Here is a 21,640-nt window from a genome sequence, read left to right as displayed (position 1 = left end):
CAAGGCAAAAACGAACCAGAATCTCCAGGTTTAAAGGCGGTTCATTAACTGTTACATAATACCGTAAAACTCTGCACTGCATCCTAAAGTTAGCCATCTTGAATGCGCAACCGGTGGTCCAATCTCCAAGTAAGCCAGGTCATCATCAGCATTTCCTTGAATAATTGCCCAGCACATTTATAAGCATATAACTGGTCCTTACTTAAGTCACTAACAATTTCCTATGGGAGCTTTTGAAAGGCCATAAGTGGTGGCGAGAGCTTTTTGAATTGAGTAACTGGCCAACAAGATACACTTCCACGTAGTTTTTTTCAATTGGGTGTGACCAAGGTGCTGGCGATTCGAAAACATGCCGCTGAATAAAATTCACTCCTGGACATTGAGAGTCATAGCGGTTCCAACCAATTGAACTGCGGTCCTGTTCGTTTATTCTGCGTCTCAAAGTTGAACTTGGAAGTAAAGATATACCCCGAGTTGGTTGATATTGAACCTTATATCAACAACTTTCTCCAGCGATTGAGCACTCAACTGATGCAGAGTTAGAAGAATGCCGCGAGAAGCCTTTGATTTTGTTTCATCCTTGCCGCAATCAAACAGTGCATGGAACATCATGTAAAGCTCGTAACAGAAGCATCAGGGCAAGTTTCGGGATTACAAAGACGAGATGGCCTCATTCGCCGAAAGATTAAGTCTCTTAAACTGATGAAAAAACTTGACAAAAGAATGCATTTTTAATATAAGTCGTTAAATGTGAGTGTTTCATTATGATGTTTTGAACCGATTTTAAAAGGACTGTGTTGTGAATATATTTGTAATATGGGCCCAATATTCGGTATTGCCAGTGTGTTACTTTACTTAAAAAAAAAACTAATGACAGATCACAATTCGTCAGAATAAATGCTGAATTTCAACAAAAATGTGCGTATATATAGTTTTTTGGCTATAACTCATTTTGTGTTCACAATAGAGAAAACTTTCTTCAGAAGACAGATAGAAACATGATGCTTCCGCAGATTTTGAGCTATATATCATGACTCTACGACCAGCGGTTGCCGAGATGGGCCATTTTACCCCCCCCCCCACGCGCAGAAATTGGGGGGTTGCCGGCTGGAAAATGGGGGCAACAGCCTGAAGTCACTTTTAATTGAAGTTTTAGGTCATTTGTCAGGATTGAGGAAGGCCTTTTTTGATTTGAAAAAAAAAAGTCATTTTCACTCCACCCTAATACCTATTGCATAGCTTGGCAGTGCCAAGTTGGCACATCAACGCTTGTTTCATTTTTTCTGTGTTGCTTAAGGATGTCGAATCCATTTGTTTCACAGCCTGTATCTGACTCTGGTGGCACATTTCATCACCATTGGATTATTAGCAATTTTATCAGTTCAATACGCCACAGAAATGCGATACAATGAAAGATAGGAAGGTGTCGAAGCGACCTGGAATCAGACATGGGGTGATTACTTCATGAATGTAATCGATTGCGATTACGATTACTTCTGAATGACGCGATTACGATTACAGTAAAATCCGGAAGTAGTCGATTACGATTACATTGGAAAAGTAATCACGATTACTCACGATTACATTTATTTTGCATCTTAGAAGTTATATTCGAAGACAATATATGGATTGCAATGAAAAGGCCTAATGCGATAACAAACTTCCTTTAGGATCTTGGTTGCTTTCACACCCTATTTAGCGTCCACTTGAAGAAGGAGCGGAGCTCCGAAAGCTCGTGTAATAAATAAAATTATTACGTTGCAAGTGGACGCTAAATAGGGTGTGAAAGCAACCAAGATCCTAATATTATCTATATCGTCTGCTATCGGTTCAAAGAATTATTAAACTTCCTTTAAAAAGACGTGTCATTTGCTTGTTACGTCATAATATACCTATTGCCATTTTTATAGAGGACGATTTATTGCGCCCAACGATTTGCATTTTTGCCAGGTCCATGACTGTCTCACCCCAAATTTCCCAATAGGGTGAGGAGTGAGCTCGAATGGGACTCAAAAGTATTTCGTAAGCCAATATGAATTATGGAGTTTTTCGAGAGATTTAATTAACTTGAAAATTCTCTCTAGATGAGCTTGATTTTGAAATGCATACGTCCCCCCCTCAACAAAAAAAGCATAATAATGTATAGAAGGGTTGCATTTAAAGTAAATGGTTGTTTAAAACACTAGCTTTTAAAAAAACTTATGTTTTTTCAAATTGTAAAATTATGCTATGATCGTGTAAATACTTTAGAAAAAGCATGTTGTATGAGGCTACGGACAATTACCAACCACCCGATTTAGCCGTCGTACATCGATATGGGATGGTTGGAACCCTGAAAATAGTCGGTTCAACAATTATAGTACATATATTTCGTCATAGGAGCTATATTTACCCTATATTTTCAATTGTCAATGTCAATCTATATTCATTCGTGACGTTCTGGCTTAAAAATGAACAAACAAAAATGAAAATAAAAAACATGTTTTAAACACAAGGGCCTTATTGTTTGCTTTAAATTGATTTTTGTTTTTAATGCAACCCTAATTTATAGTCATAGGCATTTAGGTTCCAGTCAGTACCGTGCCACGACACGCCAAAACACATATGCAGTTTCGATCAACACGCGACTTCACGAAGTGTGCTACTAAAGAAAGACCTTGGCCGAAACTTGGGGTATGTGTCCATTGTCAATAACCGCGCTGGGTTGGCGTGAATAAGAGTCCGGTCCTTCCAATCTCAGCCCACAATGAAAATGCCACCCGGGTACCCACAGAGCATTAAAGACATGACAATTTGTGAGTGCGTCTCACGAAAGTTTTTATTTTAGTCTGCTACGTTTGGGATACAACAATATCTTTTGATTATATAACAGACCGGAGGTCACGAATTAACAACATACACTAAAGTAATTATAACAAGGTACCAGACGTTATAATTATGAATTATGTGCCACCGCTCTACAGGTAATTTTGAACATCGGGGGCAGAGATAGGATTAATAATAAGATAATGCGATTACCAATATTATTGACGAAATTCAGTCTTCAACTTGAAAATATCCCCCTATGGCGGCCAAAGACCAACGTCTGGACTGGGGGACGAATTGCTGTTTTGGTCCTGATTCTATAGCTACAACCCACGCTAACATGATGTGTAAGCCCATAGCTATGGCGGCTGGTCCCAATGTTGAGTAAAGAATTGTGAAATAACGATTGGCGCCCATTTCAAGTAGAGTCATTTGAGAATGAGATGAAGAGAACATAAAATGCTGCCTTCAACTTAATACAGATGATGTATACTACAAGCTGCCGTTACGAGAAACGGCAAAAACGGCTCGGTTATCAGCAGCTGTTGACTTTCAATGCTTCGTTGTGGAAGCCGTAATGTTTTATTTGACGAGTACAAAATTTCAAATCTTTGTCCGGTGTACGCACGGTCGCACGCGCACGTACTACATAGGCCTACTGCTCGCCAAGCAGCAACGGTCAAACTGCGTTTAACTAAGCATGACCAAACATCAATACAGAAGTTACTATTTTAAACTAGGCAGAGTGGTGATTAATTATCCTGCTGCGAGGTACAGGGCGTGTGGAACGTGTTGATAACCTTATATAGAGCACGGCGGGTGTTCTTACAATCACACTAATGTACGTATATTGGATATCTATTTGCTGTGGATACTTCCTACGTAATGACTACCAAAGCTAATAGGCTACTTCTGACGTAATAATGAGCAATGGCATTTGAAAATAAGACGTTTCGTCGTTTGTGCTATCATAAACCTGGTAATGTCTCTTCCTTATTCACGAATGTTCACTGTTCAGTTTATGTCGTAGTCCTTGTACAAATAAAAAGTAATCGTTCTTTCACGAAGAAATCGATTAGATATGGGAAGTAGTCGATTACGATTACGATTACTTCGGAATTTTTTCGAATGCAATCGATTGCGATTACGATTACTTGAAAATACTGTAATCCTCGTAATCGATTACGATTACTAATCGCGATTACGGATTACCCCATGTCTGCTTGGAATAGTCTATGAAATCGGACACCCACCTTGGCCTAGGCGATGTAAAGAGGAGGCATGCACATAGGATGAAAAGTGAAGAAGATAGTATAGAAAAAAGCAGCGTCAAAATGGGGTGGCATGTCATGGAAGGCGAGATCGATAGGTCAGCCGTGGTCCGGTGATATTGAGGATGGACTGTAGTATTCATTTAGTAGTAATTGCTTGTATTTCGACTTGGATGTGGACAAGGACATGCTGGTCGATTGTCGAATAGCTGGCGGGATACTGTTCCACCATAGTGTCCTATATGGTGTCGACACAAGCAAATCGCACGGTTCAATGAAATTGTATCACGTCACAGTTTCCATTTGGCTACAGGCAATTTGACGGTGATTTTTGACCGACTTGCCGAGCATCAAATTTGATAAAACGGGTATCAATCGAAAGCTGCCGCCGTACTGATTACGAAAATATAAATTTTATTCCGCTCGCGGCCCTGGAACCCCCACAATCAGCCTCTAATTTTTCATTGTTATGGAGATTGGCATTGGGACGCAACAATGCTGTCTGGCGAAACGACAAACGCAACAATACTGTCTGGCTCCCTTTTTCTCGAGCACCTGTCTCGTTTCGTTAGACAGCATTGTTGTGTCCCAATGCCATGCCAATCTCCATAACAATGAAAAATTAGAGGCTGATTGTGGGGGTTCCAGGGCCGCGAGCGGAATAAAATTTATATTTTCGTAATCAGTACGGCGGCAGCTTTCGATTGATACCCGTTTTATCAAATTTGATGCTCAGCAAGTCGGTCAAAAATCACCGTCAAATTGCCTGTAGCCAAATGGAAACTGTGACGTGATACAATTTCATTGAACCGTGCGATTTGCTTGTGTCGACATATAGATAACTAACCTACGGATAGATGGGCAACACGTGATTCACGGTCGAGAGCCCAGATGCCGTCAGATTTGTTGTCGCTTCATAGCATGAAGCGGCAGGTTGTTGGCCAGATTGATGTCTGGTGCAGATAGGATATTGGGCAATCACGACAGGTTATTTAGTGATACACTACACAGGCACTGGCGCGGCTATCATTGCATTAATATCAGGAGGATATTTCATGAGCAAAATAAGTCATGATATTCACTCCATTATTAATTGGTTTCAATATTGACTTCGGCAGAGATTTCCTTGAACTATTTTGGTTTGTATAATCATTAGAGCGGCCATTTTTTGACATGTCAAAATTTGTCAAAATCGTAGTGGTAAAAAGTTGCCTATTTCTGAGCCAAAAACGTTTTTCGATGCTAAACTACTTCGTTAGGACAGCTATAGTTCCTACCAGAAATGAAGATCTAAGAAGTTGGCTACAATTTTAACATTATGTGGTCAAAAAAACGCCCTAACAATCAGAGATAGGTTTTAGTATGTATTGCTAAATAAAGAGAATATGTTTTCATAATCCAGGCATAATTAATATGGAATAATTATATTTCGAATTACTGACTGAGGATATCATGTGTGCGTAGGGCTTGGCACAATGATTCTCGAATCTGAACATAATATGATTGCGGTGGAGGATGCATCAACGAGTCACAACTGGAGCTATTTCACTTCGAAGTCAGCTGTCATAAAATAATCCAGTTTTTGGGCAACATAGTCTTCTTGCTTTGCATGTTGATACTGCCTAGCCATGCAAAGATTCCTCCTATGTAAAAAAGAGGTAAACCAACACTATGGCTGAAACCTTGACGTTGGTGTGTTGGCTTTTGTCCAATATCAGCTGGCAGTCCACTTCGCAATGGTGACATATCAAACTGACACATATATCCTCAGTATTTATTATTTTCAATATTTAATATTATCCTATATATATTATTCAATCGACTTTCGCTTGGGTATTGGGGATGCATCGTACGGCTTTGCCGATCTTTTCATTGTCGTTGATTGGGTGACATGATGGATGTCGTACGCTAGCTGTGGAATATCCGGATTTGTCCGTCTTCTCCCCATTTGTATCTGCAATCACAATCCCAGTCAATAATCTAACGCCTTATTACGTTTAAGGATCTTAATAAATTTCCAAAAAATGCCTCTAGCACATCTTGCGTGAACGTTCCAAGGGCCAACTTGAGCATTTCTTCGATGAGACGATCGCATAGACCCACCATATTCCGTGACGTGAAAATTAGGCCTAGGTTATTGCTGGGACAAAGAAGATTCCATTAGATGGACTCTTTACTGATCCAAATCCGTACGCTCCTGAAAGGCCAATTTTTCTATGCTCCGATCCTCAGCATCTCCTCAAGGTAGCTTTACCTGATAATTTTAGATCATATTATTGTAGTACGGTGAGCACTACCAGAGGTGGTCAAAGTAGTCAAGAAAGCTACTCAAGTAGAAGTAGCGATGAAAAAATCTACTCAAGTATGAGTAGAAGTACTTCTTCCATAAGCAACCTATAACTACTTGGAGTAGAACTAGAATTGACTGACTTTGAAGCTACTCAAGTGAGTAGTTTTGAAAACTATCGTAATTCGTTCGCATGGACTGCCAAAAGCTATGAGGAAGGAGTATAGAGCTTGATTCATATTGATGCATCCCAGGCGGGGTCAATTTTTGACAGAATAGGCAGTCGTCCATATCATGGGATGTAAATGATAGTATTGATATGGAATGTGCCACTAATTCTTTGTTTACTTGAACACCCCGTTTTAGAGAATATCATGGCATGGAGCCCTCCCCCATATTATAAGGCGCCTAGTTTAGTCGCTGAGCATTGGTGACAAGTTGTGTCAGATACGGCTTCAACACTTTGCGCGATTAGTAAACGTTAATTAAAAATATGGCAGTTCGTATGTTTTCAAAATGTTTACACAATAACTGAAACAATGACAATAATGCCCGTAATTTGAAGAAAAATACAAAAAAAGCGGTATATATAATGTGTCGTTTGTCCAGAAAGTTTCAACGGTGGTCTGCTAGAACAGGTCTAAGTCTAACGTTAAAAAAAAGTCAAGGTTCGCTTTTCCGGATTTGGACACGTCATGTTACTGCTAGATTGCGAAACGATAGTATCAAATGTTATGGTGAGGGGGGGCATGCTTACTGTGATGCTGTGTGAACGTAACCCGATATCTTAAATTATATTCAGTGATACTTTCGTTTAAACATATTTGTCACGCCGTATCTACTGCGCGCGAAGCGCAACGAAAATTCTGGGTATTACTTGACTTATGAAAATTAAATGTTAGTAGGCCTACCATGTGAAAACAGTCCCGAAATTCCATACCCGATATATTCTTATATCCTAACAGACCACACGGAACTCTCTATTCATCGAAAGCAGAGGGATCTCGATACATGAACATGAATGGGAGAGGGCAAGATATATTATGGACGGATATCCAAAAACTGTTTGACGTGGAGTCGCGCAGCCTGGCACTTTACCAGTACGGATTTACATTGGCCCATGTTAATTTAAATCCACGATCTAAAGTAGGCAAAAAATATGTTTGACACCTCTGGTCTAGATCGGTGCTTTTCAACCGGTTGGCTGCGGCCCACTTGTAGATCTGTTCTCTACCACGAAGCCCAAGTCGAAAAATGTCAAAATTTTCAACGTTTTCTTCCACTTTTGGATGATGATTCTGGAACATGTAATTGACGGACCTGCGGGGCTCGTGCACTTTCGGACTAAACTCACTACAGCCTTACGGAGAAAATGTGTTTTTGGTCCCAAAGTGCATGAGTCCCGCAGCTATTCGCTCTATTGTCTGCAGTGGTTTGAACGTTTGTCGCGAAAGGGTGTGTGGTGGGCCACGCAATGAAATTTGGATGGAAAGTGGGACGCGAACTGAAATAGGTTGAGAAGCACTGGTATAGATGATGCGCTTGCAATCATTCACTGGGCTGAAATGTGACCGTTTTTCATGCCAGATGAATGTCAGTTTGGCTACGGGTGTATTGAGTCACAAAGTTGGAAATTGTTTGAAAGGGATGGGAGCAACTGGTACATCTGATTTTGTTCTGATGATGGAAAGGTATGAGTAACGAATTTTCACTTATATAACAAGGGGCTTGATTTTATGACCTAAAACAGATGGTTCAATATCGTCACATGCCGCATTAGTTATCCGATATGCAGCCTGGACGATGAAAGAATTGCATGGCTGAGTGAATTTGCGGATCGATTATTGAGTTGGAAGGTCAGTTCCTCATAGTTATTTTTCGAGGTATTTTCGGGTTATAATGTAATTTTTTAGAAATATGCTGCAAGTCGTGGTGAGCCAAAACGAATGATCGCAAAACCCACAATGGAAGGCCTAATTTTCACGTCACGGAATATGGTGGATCTATGCGATCGTCTCATCGAAGAAATGCCCAAGTTGGCCCTTGGAACGTTCACGCAAGATGTGCTAGAGGCATTTTTCAGTCGAGCTCAGCTGCGCGCGCCTCTTCCGATGCACTGTCTAAGAATTATCAAGGTGAAATACACTAAGAAAAAGTTGATCAAGTCCCTGCATTAATTCGATTTTTAGTACGCATTGTATCAATATTTTTAAAAAGTTTGTTTAGACTCTCGCGGGCCGCACAGAACGGTGTTGCGGGCCGCATGCGGCCCGTAGTTTGCCCACCCCTGCGTTAGATTATTGACTGGGATTGTGATTGCAGATACAAATGAGGAGAAGACGGACAAATCCGGATATTCCACAGCTAGCGTACGACATCCATCATGTCACCCAATCAACGGCAATGAAAAGATCGGCAAAGCCGTACGATGCATCCCCAATACCCAAGCGAAAGTCGATTGAATAATATATATAGGATAATATTAAATATTGAAAATAATAAATACTGAGGATATATGTGTCAGTTTGATATGTCACCATTGCGAAGTGGACTGCCAGCTGATATTGGACAAAAGCCAACACACCAACGTCAAGGTTTCAGCCATAGTGTTGGTTTACCTCTTTTTTACATAGGAGGAATCTTTGCATGGCTAGGCAGTATCAACATGCAAAGCAAGAAGACTATGTTGCCCAAAAACTGGATTATTTTATGACAGCTGACTTCGAAGTGAAATAGCTCCAGTTGTGACTCGTTGATGCATCCTCCACCGCAATCATATTATGTTCAGATTCGAGAATCATTGTGCCAAGCCCTACGCACACATGATATCCTCAGTCAGTAATTCGAAATATAATTATTCCATATTAATTATGCCTGAATTATGAAAACATATTCTCTTTATTTAGCAATACATACTAAAACCTATCTCTGATTATTAGGGCGTTTTTTTGACCACATAATGTTAAAATTGTAGCCAACTTCTTAGATCTTCATTTCTGGTAGGAACTATAGCTGTCGTAACGAAGTAGTTTAGCATCGAAAAACGTTTTTGGCTCAGAAATAGGCAACTTTTTACCACTACGATTTTGACAAATTTTGACATGTCAAAAAATGGCCGCTCTAATGATTATACAAACCAAAATAGTTCAAGGAAATCTCAGCCGAAGTCAATATTGAAACCAATTAATAATGGAGTGAATATCATGACTTATTTTGCTCATGAAATATCCTCCTGATATTAATGCAATGATAGCCGCGCCAGTGCCTGTGTACTGTATCACTAAATAACCTGTCGTGATTGCCCAATATCCTATCTGCACCAAACATCAATCTGGCCAACAACCTGCCGCTTCATGCTATGAAGCGACAACAAATCTGACGGCATCTGGGCTCTCGACCGTGAATCACGTGTTGCCCATCTATCCGTAGGTTAGTTATCTATAATAGGACACTATGGTTCCACACATCAGGTCAGGCACATTTGACGCACGTGAGTTGTAGCCTACTTGTGCCGTATGTAGTAATCTTTTGACAGACGCGCATTGCTCAACACGTGATTCACGGTTGAGTACTGCGATGTGCTGCCGATTTGTTTGTGGTCGCTTAGCATGCAAGCGGCTTGCTGTCTGGGGTCGGTCAGGTTGACTGTTAAAAATGCAATTATGTTTGGTTTGGACAGGACGCAGGGCATTGGGAACAGGTTTTTAGTGGTACTATAGAGATTGTACAATTTCTATATTGGTACAGTATATCTAGCAATTGGCGCGGATATCACAGTATAGATAACTAACCTACGGATAGATTGCTGCAACACGTGATTCACGGTCGCGTGATTCGATGGTCGTCAGATTTGTTGTCGCTTCATAGCATGAAACGGCTGGTTGTCGACTGTTAAAAGGGCAGTTATGTTTGTTTTGGATAGGATTTAGGGCAATCAGAACAGGTTATTTAGTCATACAGTACATCTAGCCACTGGGGCGGCTATCAAAGCATTATTATCAGGAGGATATTTCATGAGCAAAAGAAGTCATGATATTCACACAATATTATCAATTGGTTTCAATATTGACTTCAGATGAGGTTTCCTTGAAATATCTTGGTTTGTATAATCATAGAGGTTTTGGTATGTATTGATAAATAAAGAGGAGACGTTTTCATAATCCAGGCATAATTAAGATGGAAAAATTAGATTTCCAATTACTGACTGAGGATATAATCTGTGCGTAGGTCTGGGCACAATGATTCGAGTCGAGTACCTAGTAAAAGGAGATTTTTTTGAGTAGGCTGTACTCAACAGTGCCCCCAGGTCGACAACTGGAGCTATTTCATTTCGTAGTCAGCTGTCATAAAGTCAACAAGCTTCTGTGCAGTGATGCTTCCACCATACCAATATTTGGATAGATTATGCACCACTCTTGGATTTGTGACTTATTGTACTAATCAGTTAGTTTGGATTTGACCTGGAGAAATTGACTAATTTCAGATTGATATAATAAGCATTTTGTTGATTATTAAATCTTGAACGCTTGGTATGCCAAACACCTGCGCAATACCAGGATGTCACTGGGAGCGGAAATCTAAGGAAAAACGCTCCCTCTTCACAATTTATAGGCCAGACCTTGCAAGGTCCGATGAAGAGCGGAGACACAGAAGAGCTTTAACGCAATTTATACTACATTGGCGAGATTCGTCCAAAGGTGACAATATCCAACATCTACTGCATAAAGAAACGTAAGTTCAACTTGTTTCTCGGTAGTATCAGCTGTGTTTCATAATATTTACTACTTTTATGATTAGATGTATATATGCAGGGTCGTAGACAGCGGGGGATAATCGGTGTCCAATATCCCCCGTTCCCAAGCATAAACTACCCCTGCTCTTGAATCCAAAATCTAGGTCTCTGTTATTATCTTTGTATAATCACTTGATGCTCATTCGGGATTAGTAGGGCTGGGCATAATGATTCGAGTACTCGAATCTGAATCGAGTATTAATTTGGATGATTCGAGTCGAGTAGTAAAACACAATTTTTTCGAGTACTGAAATTATACGCTCCTCGCAACTGAAAATTAATTTACTAACGAGAATTATAGTTTTGACACTATTTTCCACTGAGGAAGCCTGAAACCTTGATTGGCCGTGTCGCAGCATACGAGACATAGCACAAAGCTGGGAACGTTACTGGAAATATCACATTTCCGAAGTCATGATCAACCCGCAACATTGTCCAGAAGTGCAATGAAATCGTTATGGTTGAAAAAACACCAAAGTATCTTTAATGTGATGGATAACATGCGTTATGTTCTTTGTAGTGGCATAAAAGGTACATATTTGAACTTTAACATAATACATGTTGTTGTGACGTCATAATGAGTGATACTCGAATACTCGACTCGACTCGAAGCATAATAAGTGATTCAGAATCGAATCACTCAGGTACTCGATTTTGCCCAGCCCTAGTGATTAGATGCTCAATCAGCGTCTTCACGGAACAATAAATGCGACGATACCCTTTTTTCTCCTATTCCTCTCTCATCTGTGACAGCGGGAGTAATTAGCGTATCACATTACATTGCAGCCGACCTAGGCTTGTATTTTTAGAGATAGCATATCCCTAAAGTACCAATTAACAGATTGCACTAACCAAATGTCCGATGTGGAGTCTATTATGTATTGATCCAATTTGCGATGATTTAGCTCGGTTGTTGTGTAGATTTTCAGTCTTTGCGTGTCTCGGGCCTCTGACGCATCTGCTGATTGTCCTGTTTTAACGCGCTTGGCTACATGGCCAGTAGTAGAAACATCGGAGGCTAGGAAAATTAGGCCACTCCGTGACTCGAGGCGCATGATAGTGCTATCAATGTTCGATGTAACGTTGTAATGATGAGAAGTTATAGTCTTGGCCTGGAGAATTTGCGATTGTCACGCTTGCACCGCAAACGCGCTTTTTGGTTGCAGCCCGAGCCTGCGCCGGGCTGCTGTTATTCACGAGATACAATCGCTCAAGCTCGAGCGTTAATCGGTCTTTACTATCTCCACACACCAAAATACTACACCATCTTAGCAGACAGTAGACATCACATTGATTTAAAACAAATTTAATTCAGATCATGTGCAATAACAGGCAACAGGCTACAAAATACAACAGGCTAATTCATTTGCGCTTTTTCGCTGTTCATATTTGATCGCAAAATTGAGACATCTCCGGCAGTGCTGCAATATGATCCGTGCGCGCGATTTCTTGATAACGATCCTCGCTTTGGTAATTGCGTCATGATACCTCGTTGTCTCTCTTTCTGCTGTTATCTTAGCTTAGGGGTTGTGGTGTTGTATTTAAATCGTACAACTGGGTTATATATATGCGAATGATGAAGTCACAAACACAAGAAAGATTATCTGACCGTTCTAACATCTTCATTTGTATATACAATCAACCTGATGAATCGGTTAGAACTTGGAACATCATTTTTTAGAAGCATTCTCCTGTTTTAAAAAAATACCCCCTTTATTTGAAATAACCCCCGTTTTATTCTCGGCTGGCTACGCCCCTGTATATATGTTATTCATTATTTTGCTTCCACAGCTGCCAAGTTGTTTTTATTTTTAGTTTACTGCATGTTAATATAGGACAATATCTCGTTAAGTCCGATTACTTTTGAATATTATTACTCAGCTTGTCTTATTGTGAAACTAATGCGAGATTGATACAGTTTCATGTTTCAGTGCAGCCATCTGTAATCATCATTTCGAAAAGGACGCCATAATCATATCTGCTGCTGGAAAACGAGCTCTTCGCTGTGGAGCCTTGCCGACCGTGAATTTGCCACAAAAGTCGCATAGTACAAAGTCCTCAGTTAGGAAACCTCCCACAGACCGCAGGCATCCAGCACCGCGGAAACGAGCTCGCACTTCTCTCAAAGCATTTCGTGAAGCTAATAATGGCGTTCCTAAAAATGTTCGAGGTAACAGTAACAGCTACTTCATACGGTACTTGAGTTGATATAATTTAAAATGTAACTTCTGCTACTGCTGTACCATCAATCACTGCTTTGCCCACATCTGCGTAAATTCCGATTCAAATACAAGGGAAAGTAGCGTAGGCTACCTGCCATAAATGGTCACATGGTCAGTTTCAGTATTGAAGAAAATGATTCAATTGGGTGTTGAGTACGGTAGGCTACTTTGAAAAATGATGGTACCTCCTCCTCGTTAGTGACCATCTTTGAATTTATAGCATTACTTATGCTTGTACTTGAGTACCAACAATACCTACTTTGATTATCTCTAGAATTAAGTATCATCACCAACCTGAAAATCCTCGCCGACATGAGAAACAAAGGCAGGTGCTTAGTTACTAACCCACGCTCGCTGTCGCATATGTATTTCTGTGTGAACCAGGATGCAGTTTATGGAAAAGTTGTATGATAACCTGTGGCTATTCAACGTTATTGGTAAGATGTTGAATTCTCTTTATAATTTAGGCACAGCGAAAATATCTGCCAAGGGTAAACAAATCAAGACGGAATCGAATTTCGATAATGGTATATGTAATACCAATAACAAATCAGTCGGTAAGCTCTAAATTTTGACATGTAATATTCGTTTGGCTAATTAAGTCTGAATGGTTTTCAGGAATCGGTACAAGAGAGTTTGTGGTGTCGTGTGATTTCTCTTGTCAAGTTGGGGAAAGTTACTTGAAAAGCGGTGGCGTTTTATGATGCATGCTAAGGGAAGAAGCACTTATGCTGTTTTGGATTCTTCAATTTGACGATGTCCAAAGACATCGTCATCTCAGATAAAGCAGTCATATCAGAGAGAGAGAGAATCTGATTTATTTTTGCCTACACCATCGAGATGCTTTGACGATGGAGATGTGATACTAGCCAGGGACATCTCCTCCATATTGATTCATGCTATCCGTGGAACCTGTTTTCAAGTCTTTGATTTGACCTGGGTGAAGATCGATCCCACCACCTACCAGTGTTGGGATGACTCGAGTCCTGACTTGACTCGAGTCAGACTCGAGTCACTTTTTCGTATGACTTGACTTGACTCGAGTCACTTTGCTAAAATGACTTGACTTGACTTGACTCGGCGTATCAGAAATGTGGATTGACTCGTGACTCGGAGCAAAATTCACGAGTCAATTGCAAGTCATCAAGTAATCGGTGTCGATAAAAATCATAGTATATGTTCGGATTGCTCGCGCAACGCTGGTGTGGCCCGTGAGAGCGGCCAATCATTAAATGATCGTGCGTTTTACTGAGCCTTCATTGTTCTCTCAGAAATATATTGATCGCATACAACGTGATCGAGACTTACAGCCTACGATATCTTAACTATAGTATAGAACAGTAATTTGATACCAAAATGTCTATTCCTGTTCTGTGTTCTTATCGTAACAACCAAACCTCTTGTTGAAATCGAATTCTAAAATAGTTAGTCCTCAACCATTGGCGCAGGCTCGAATTGGATCATATCAATTTGCTAAAGGGTAATGTATTACGTCTTATTGATTCGTTTCTCTATTCTCTATTTTGGCTGGTAACTATAAACTGTGGCTGTGTAGTGTGTACTTACTTACTGTGCAACTCTATATCCCTTCATCGGTTCAAAATCAATGACCACATAATCTTTATTTCAGACAGCTAGCACAATACAATGACGCAATCACGTCTCATGCCTCAAAAGGCAATTTGACTTGAATTGTGACTTGACTCTTGACTTGACTCGACTTGACTCGAGTCACCTCCAAAAATCGTGTGACTTGACTTGACTCGAGTCACCTTCGAAAATCGATTGACTTGACTTGACTCAGTCAAAATGTGGAATGACTCGAAATGACTCATGACTCGAAGGTAGTGACTTGATCCCAACACTGCCACCTACCGATCAACAAGCCAGACGTATCGCCATTACTTTAGCTTGCTTGTTATCAGATTCGGTTCCTGCGTTGCATGGAACCACTGCTGGTCGTTCGCTTGAATAACACTTGTTGCATCGATCTACTACTGGTATTAAAGAGACACGGTGCTCTCGATACACTCAGATTAAAGTTGCAACAACAGCTTGGCACCAGCCATTTTCCTCAGAAACCCACTGTGTTCGAACTGCAGAGACAAGATTTTCATGAATAGTTCCACTCCAGTAATGGATCTTCTAGTGTGTGGTGTGCAAATCAATTTTCAATGTTGAACATTATTAGTGTTTTTTGAATCTTTGCGGATAAAGTTCATTTTGAAACCGGTTCATAGAGCGAAAATGATTGCCGACTCCTGTTATTGGCCATCTGTTCGGTTTACGTTAACGAGTTTGCAAGCTAGGGGTTCGCGACCCAAACCGTCCCGGGAGGTTGTGGCTGACAAAACAGAATGCTGTTTTGGTGGGGTTACCATATTTTGGAATCCTGTAAAGAGGACACATTTACAAATCATAAGTCATATTACTGGACTAAAAAACTGCTGATTTTAGATTCTTTTGTTGACAAAGAAAAAATATGAAAGGTAATCACTCATATTCTAATCCAATTTTACCGACTTTTTACATATAATGATGTGGTGCTGGCAAAAAAAGGTCATTTTTCCAATCCTACTCCCGAATGAACCGCTTGAACGCCACATAATGTTATAATTTTACTTCTTATCTTCATTTCTGGTTGGAATTGTCTGTCCTTACGAAGTAGTTTGGCCCTGAAAATAAACTTATTTGCCTCAACAACTGACAAATTTTTCATGAAAAAAACTTTGTTTTAACAAAATCCGACTGTATGAAGATGGAATTCCAGTAGTTACAATACGCATTATGGTAGAAATAGAACCATGCTGTGCCTACGCATTCTTGTTTAAGTTGGGATATTGCGGTACGTTGAGCATAACACCATGTCAACCTATTTGTTTCATTTAAATGGTTATGATTCACAATGAACAGACAATGGGCCTTCTACAACGGTAGGCCTATAAAGCAGGCTACAAGCTGTAAAATGTCAAATGATACTTTCCGGATCTCGAAATTTGGTAACCCTGCTTTACGTTGATTGGTCGAGAGACAATGTCCTTGACGAAGTGGTAGCAACGGTTGACGTTGCATTTACCTAAGCCAAGTTGGCACCACAATATATTTCTATAGCCATGTAGACTGCATGAAACGACAATATTACAGTTAAATGTTCATTTCTTCATCAATATTAGAATTAGGAGAGGAATTAAAATATTTGGTAACGTATAGTAAAATATAATGCCAAAATGCTGCTGTGTCTATAAGTGCACTGCCACCAATGGCAATGAATTGGGGAAGAACAGATCCTTCCATGCATTCCCTTCCAACGCAAATTTGAGGAAGGCTTGGATACGCAAAGTAGGAAGGCAGGACTTCAAGCCCACTTACACCAGCTTCGTTTGCTCCTACCACTTTTGCAAGGAAGATTTTTCTACTAAGAAGAATGATACACCAATACAGTTTCGAAAATCAAATCTGAAGAAAGGTTCGATTCCCAGTCACAATCTCCGCGGTGAAACAGAGGACACTCGCGTCGCAAAAAGGTGGACCCTTATCTCCAAGTCGTGTGAACAGTCTTCCCCTGATGTTGTGGATGCTGCACATCCTGCAAATCCTACGTTGCCATATGGTGATACTGAATCGATTAATGCCGCATTTATCAAAAAAATTGAAGAATTGGAGAAAAAGGACACATTATCACAAGGTAAGTGATTCTACTCAAAAAGCTGTAGGTACATTGCACACAGATAAGCCGATTTTAGATTTGAACCGACATCCAAAGTAGATATGGATTCCTTGTTATGTCCAAATCCAGGTTCTAATCTGGTAGTGATCGAGATTTATGTCCCAAACTCGCATGAAATTTTAGAATTGTTACGAATTCCTTGTCCAAATCCAGCTAAAATTATTCCAAATAAGGCTGAAATCTTCGAATATTTTTGATTCGAATCAAAAACCCATCTGGATTGAAAGATATTCAAATATCTCTAGTCACATTGGATATGCCTGCATTTCTGGCATTGTACCGCATGTTCACGTGAAATCCATAAAATGATGCGAGTTTTATCAATAGACTAATTTCAATTTCACCAGATTTGCTGCTGTTGAGGTAAAAACAGAAACAAAACAGTTCCGAGTATCGAAATGAAGATACTTTAATTTCTTGGAAATTGCTACTTGTACTTGAGTAGATGCAATTAACAATATTACTTATACGGCTACTGGGGCACCAACAATCACCGCTTGATCATCTCTGCATAAGTTTCAATTCAAATCCAAGGGAAAGTAGCAAACCTGTCGTAAATATTCACTTGGTCAGTAGGCTAATGAAGTAGGCCTACTTCGATTTTTTTGAATTACTCAATTGGCATCTGTCTACTTCAGGTCTATTTCAACAGTTTTGAAGCCAAACTACTTTGAATGGTTTCAATTTTTTTTAAATAAAAAGTAATAGGATTGACTTGCATCATATTCATGATTGACGATTGCAGATTATGATTTTGAAAATGTCTGTATGACCTACATGCTCACATGTTAATTTTATGAACAAATTTTTGCTTTTGCAGCAATCAATACGTTCATATTGTTAAATTTATTCCACTGGACGCTTTTCGACTAGCTCTCTTCAGCAGTGAACGCCAGTAAATGAGCTTAACCAAGTTCGAAATATACGAAGAATTTTGTCGTTGTGACGTAATAATGACAAGTACACGTGTCGCGAACTGCAGTAAATAGCGCACGGTTACGGTACAGCACACACAAAATCAGCTGTGAAACAGCCGAATGACAAAACAACACTAATGGAAGATTCCCAGCGTGTAGAGATGTTCCTTCTGGCGGCAGAGGATCGGCTTTTGCAGCTTTATAATGGTTGATTCAAGGACCTTTAAATGAAAAAGAGAACGACCACGAGCTGCAAAACTGATTGATATTGTAATGTTTTGCACACTCTGGGTGTTTCAATAGGTGCTGTCCGATGGCAGAATTACATGCTGTTACTTGGTCATAATCACGCATGGTAACTAGGGACTGTGATGATGAAGCAGACATGTCATCACCGTGCGAATTCCTAATTTGATGTGGGACGTGTTGACGAATTCTTTTGAGATGTGCGACCCACATACCGACTGTCACATCGGCACGTAGGCTATATTGGTAAATTATGTTACTCTGATCAATCCCAGGAGTTGCTTGTTCTTCAACAATTTTGAAGTCAAAGTACTTTTACATTGGATTGGCAAACCAAGAGGCTTACAGCAGGCTGGCCTACTTCAGACTTGAGTACTTGTCATACTTCTTACATTTACTTGAACCTGAAGTAGTTTGGAATGTCTTGAAAATCTTAACGTTCGGATTTTATTTGAATTGTAATTTATGCCTATATGGTCAAAATAAGTTTCTTCTACTCAAGTATCATAGAAATAGTGATTTAAATAAGTACTAAAGTAGGTGATCTTGACCTGGTTTTGCCTGAAAACTAAACACAGCGAACTAGAGATGGTCAAAAATCATAACCAGTTGATAGAATAGTGAAAGTTGACAACCTACTTGTGTACTTTCAAAGTACTTTGTTACTTGAGTACTCAGTTACTGAGTTCTGCCTGTACTCAAGTACCAACAATGACTATTTTGAGCCCCCCTGGAATTTGGTATCATGAAAAAACAAATGGAAGTGCTTAGTTACTAACCCACGCTTGCTGTTCCTCATGTATTTTCTGTGAACCATCATGCAGTTGATGAAAAACTTGTGTGTTAATCTGTGGCTATTTAACCTTGTTGATAAGGTGTTAAATACCCGTAATATTTTAGGCACAGCGAAAATGTCTGCCAAGGGTAAACAAATCAAGATGGAATCGAATTTCGATAATGATATATTTATTAATACAAATAGCAAATCCGTCGGTAAGCGATGAACTTTGGCACGGGATATTCGTGTGCCTAATCAAGTCTGAATAATTTTCAGGAATCGGCACAAGAGAGTTTGTGGTGATATGTGACTTCTGTTGTCAAGTCGGGAAAAGTTACTTGGAAAACGGTGACGTTTCATGATGCGTGCCAAGGGAAGAAGCACTTTTGCTGCTGTAGATTCTTCAATTTGACAATGTACAAGTAAATGGATATTTTCCAAAAACACTGTCAGCCCGGATGAAGCACGCGTATCTGAAGTGGTTCCCACGTTGTACGCAATCACTGCTGGATGTGTGCTAGAATAACATAGTATAACATCGATCTACTACTGTTATGGGAGGGGCTCTGCGCTCTCAAAACAATATCGTCTCTAATTTAAGTTGCAAGTTTAAAAAACATTTTGGGACCAGCCATTTTACTCAGAAGCCCACTATATTGGAACTGCAGGCTGCGGCTACAAGATTTTCATTATCTAGGTTCATTGCTTGTGTCTGTGTGCAAAATTCCTAGCTCGCATTTTCTTCATTGTTGCAGTTTATCGACAAAGTCATCTTGTGAGCAGTTCTTGTTATCCAGACGTTTATGCTAGCGGTCAATAACCTGTAGTTGGTGATCACAAACTTACCAGCCACGAGGAGTTCGTTAGTGGACACCATTTAGTGACCTTCTATTTTGTAACCGGTTCGTAGAGGAAAAATGGTTGCCGACCCTTGTTTTATGCGATCTGTTTATTCTATGATGATGAAGGACTTCATATATCAAGGGTTTTTAAGTTTGGGCCACAACGGGTCTCAATTTGGGGCGCAGCATGTGGTATTTGCTGAATTCCCTATAAGTAACAAAGATATTGAGTATCGCCCAATATTCAATAGGTATTATATAATTATCCAATTACACTGTGTTTGGTACTACAGCCAATGAGCGACACATACAGAAAAGTGGTCACGCATGAACATGACTCCATTAGGATGTATTATTGCGTGACATGACTAAGCGACCTAAGCCGGTCGTTCTCAACCGCTGGAATGGTGCTGGTCCATGGCAAGTTTCCTGCTGGTCCACCGAGTAGGCATATATTAAGCTTTCATATCTCAATTTTAGATTGCAAAATCTTTTACTCCTGTCCGTTAATTAGAGAAATAAAATATTGGTTGCGAAATTTGAAACGCATTTTTTTGCATGCTTTCGTAATAGAGTTTATGGTATGCTACCCGCGAAATTGTTTAAAAGCAACTTATAACTCGTTTAGGAACAGTCATATGCGAAATCAGTAAGAACAAAGTTTGGCAAATTTTGACAGTACAATTTAGCAGTAAAGTATTGGCTAGCAAATAGCATACTCAAACTCAAATTTGTGGTTTCTATCAGCCTTGCAGAAATGTCTGATATCAGAAGGCATCACTAAATGAAGCTTCCAATATTTAATATTTAGTTGTATACATTTTTCGTGATTGCAATTTTTATTATTGAATGTTCGCCGGTCCAATATATTTATTTTTATATTTGACCGGCCCGCAGGGTCGTAAAAGTGAAAAACCACTGACCTAGGCTACTACAAAAAAGATGGCGTGTTGCAGTTTTTTCACATTCGGATGCAAAATATGTGACATTTGGCACTCTCAAAGAGTCAGCTGGTAACAAAAAATATTAATTTTTACTACATGCAAAATACTTCATAATTGAAACTGCCGTCTGATCTTTCTGTCTCTAGTCATTGTTCTATCTTGGATACCATGATTTTCAGCTCTGAATATCCCACTCGCAATGCTTTCAAACATACTCTGTTCCGTCGCACACCTAGCAGCCTTTCAATTATCGGATTCAACATTTGTTCAAGTTGACCGATCCATGCTGATTTAGTTGAAACGACATTTCCTATTTTACGTGCTAGTCTCACATTGGTATAGTGTATATTTATGTGTGTATTTGTTCAACAGGATTACTGTTGTTGTATCGTATGGTTCAAATTTTGTTTGTGAGTAACGGTACGTTCCACAGTACGACACCAATGCGTTGCTTGTTCGAGTCCGACAGAGGTCGTTCCCAGAATCCATTTTTAATTTTGAGGTTTATCTAGGCTGCATAGATTTCTCACAAATTTTGTGAGGAAGCAAGCATTCTTTCTCATGTTATTCGTTTACGGTACCATTGTGGTACTGAATACCGTAGTGTGTATCAGTTGTGCCATGAGTCAGAATAGGCGTGGAGCTCATATGGTCTCGAAGTAATGCGTTGTCTATTTCTGAAACCGTAAACCTATATCATTGTATCCAGCTAACTACTGTCATACCGATCAATAAGTGTGATGTATGTTACTCAGCATGATCAGTTCCCGATTAAAATCCTAATTTATTGTTTTAGATCGCGTAGTTAA

The 21,640-nt window shown here is 39.8% G+C and overlaps 2 protein-coding genes and 1 long non-coding RNA gene across 6 annotated transcripts in view; 2 read left to right on the top strand and 1 right to left on the bottom strand.

The window, feature by feature from the left end:
* LOC145452215 (uncharacterized) overlaps positions 1–21,628 on the top strand; it is a 103,980-nt gene extending 82,352 nt beyond the window's left edge. The window contains exons 5-6 of the mRNA XM_080330443.1: positions 19,168–19,260; positions 19,322–21,628. Coding sequence (XP_080186569.1) covers positions 19,168–19,260; positions 19,322–19,407 — 179 coding nt within the window. The 3' untranslated portion in view covers positions 19,408–21,628. The remainder of the gene's footprint in view (positions 1–19,167; positions 19,261–19,321) is intronic.
* LOC145452207 (uncharacterized) lies at positions 5,217–9,243 on the top strand. 4 transcript variants are annotated; one of them, XM_080330433.1, is made up of 6 exons: positions 5,217–5,631; positions 7,329–7,509; positions 7,951–8,054; positions 8,114–8,219; positions 8,277–8,498; positions 8,686–9,243. In XM_080330433.1, the coding sequence occupies exons 1-6, from the start codon at positions 5,552–5,554 to the stop codon at positions 8,827–8,829; spliced, it is 837 nt and encodes a 278-aa protein (XP_080186559.1). In that variant the 5' UTR covers positions 5,217–5,551; the 3' UTR covers positions 8,830–9,243. The 4 variants fall into 4 exon arrangements, with proteins under 4 accessions (XP_080186559.1, XP_080186561.1, XP_080186560.1 ...); XM_080330435.1 differs by having other exon boundaries at positions 5,599–5,734; XM_080330434.1 differs by lacking the exon at positions 5,217–5,631 and adding an exon at positions 5,747–6,320.
* LOC145452217 (uncharacterized) lies at positions 14,064–15,505 on the bottom strand. Its single transcript, XR_013919240.1, has 2 exons — positions 15,249–15,505; positions 14,064–14,337 (listed from the first exon to the last, which is right to left on the bottom strand). It is a non-coding gene; the product is annotated as an uncharacterized LOC145452217 (long non-coding RNA).
* Positions 21,629–21,640: the final 12 nt, after the last annotated feature.

Source organism: Botryllus schlosseri, chromosome 12, assembly GCF_051294905.1.
Source record: "Botryllus schlosseri isolate E-star chromosome 12, Bs_hap1, whole genome shotgun sequence".
NCBI lineage: Eukaryota > Metazoa > Chordata > Ascidiacea > Stolidobranchia > Styelidae > Botryllus > Botryllus schlosseri.
Note: the sequence above shows the minus strand (reverse complement) of the source record. Positions and strands in the feature narration are given on the sequence as shown.

What these genes read in the sequence shown, in the direction of transcription:
- LOC145452207 (XM_080330433.1), top strand. Translation starts at nt 5,552, where the DNA reads ATGATTCTCGAATCTGAACATAATATGATTGCGGTGGAGGATGCATCA. An exon ending in ATTTAAATCCACGATCTAAA is followed by an intron (nt 7,510 to 7,950) that starts GTAGGCAAAAAA and finishes TTTTCATGCCAG; the next exon opens with ATGAATGTCAGTTTGGCTAC. An exon ending in ATCGATTATTGAGTTGGAAG is followed by an intron (nt 8,220 to 8,276) that starts GTCAGTTCCTCA and finishes GTAATTTTTTAG; the next exon opens with AAATATGCTGCAAGTCGTGG.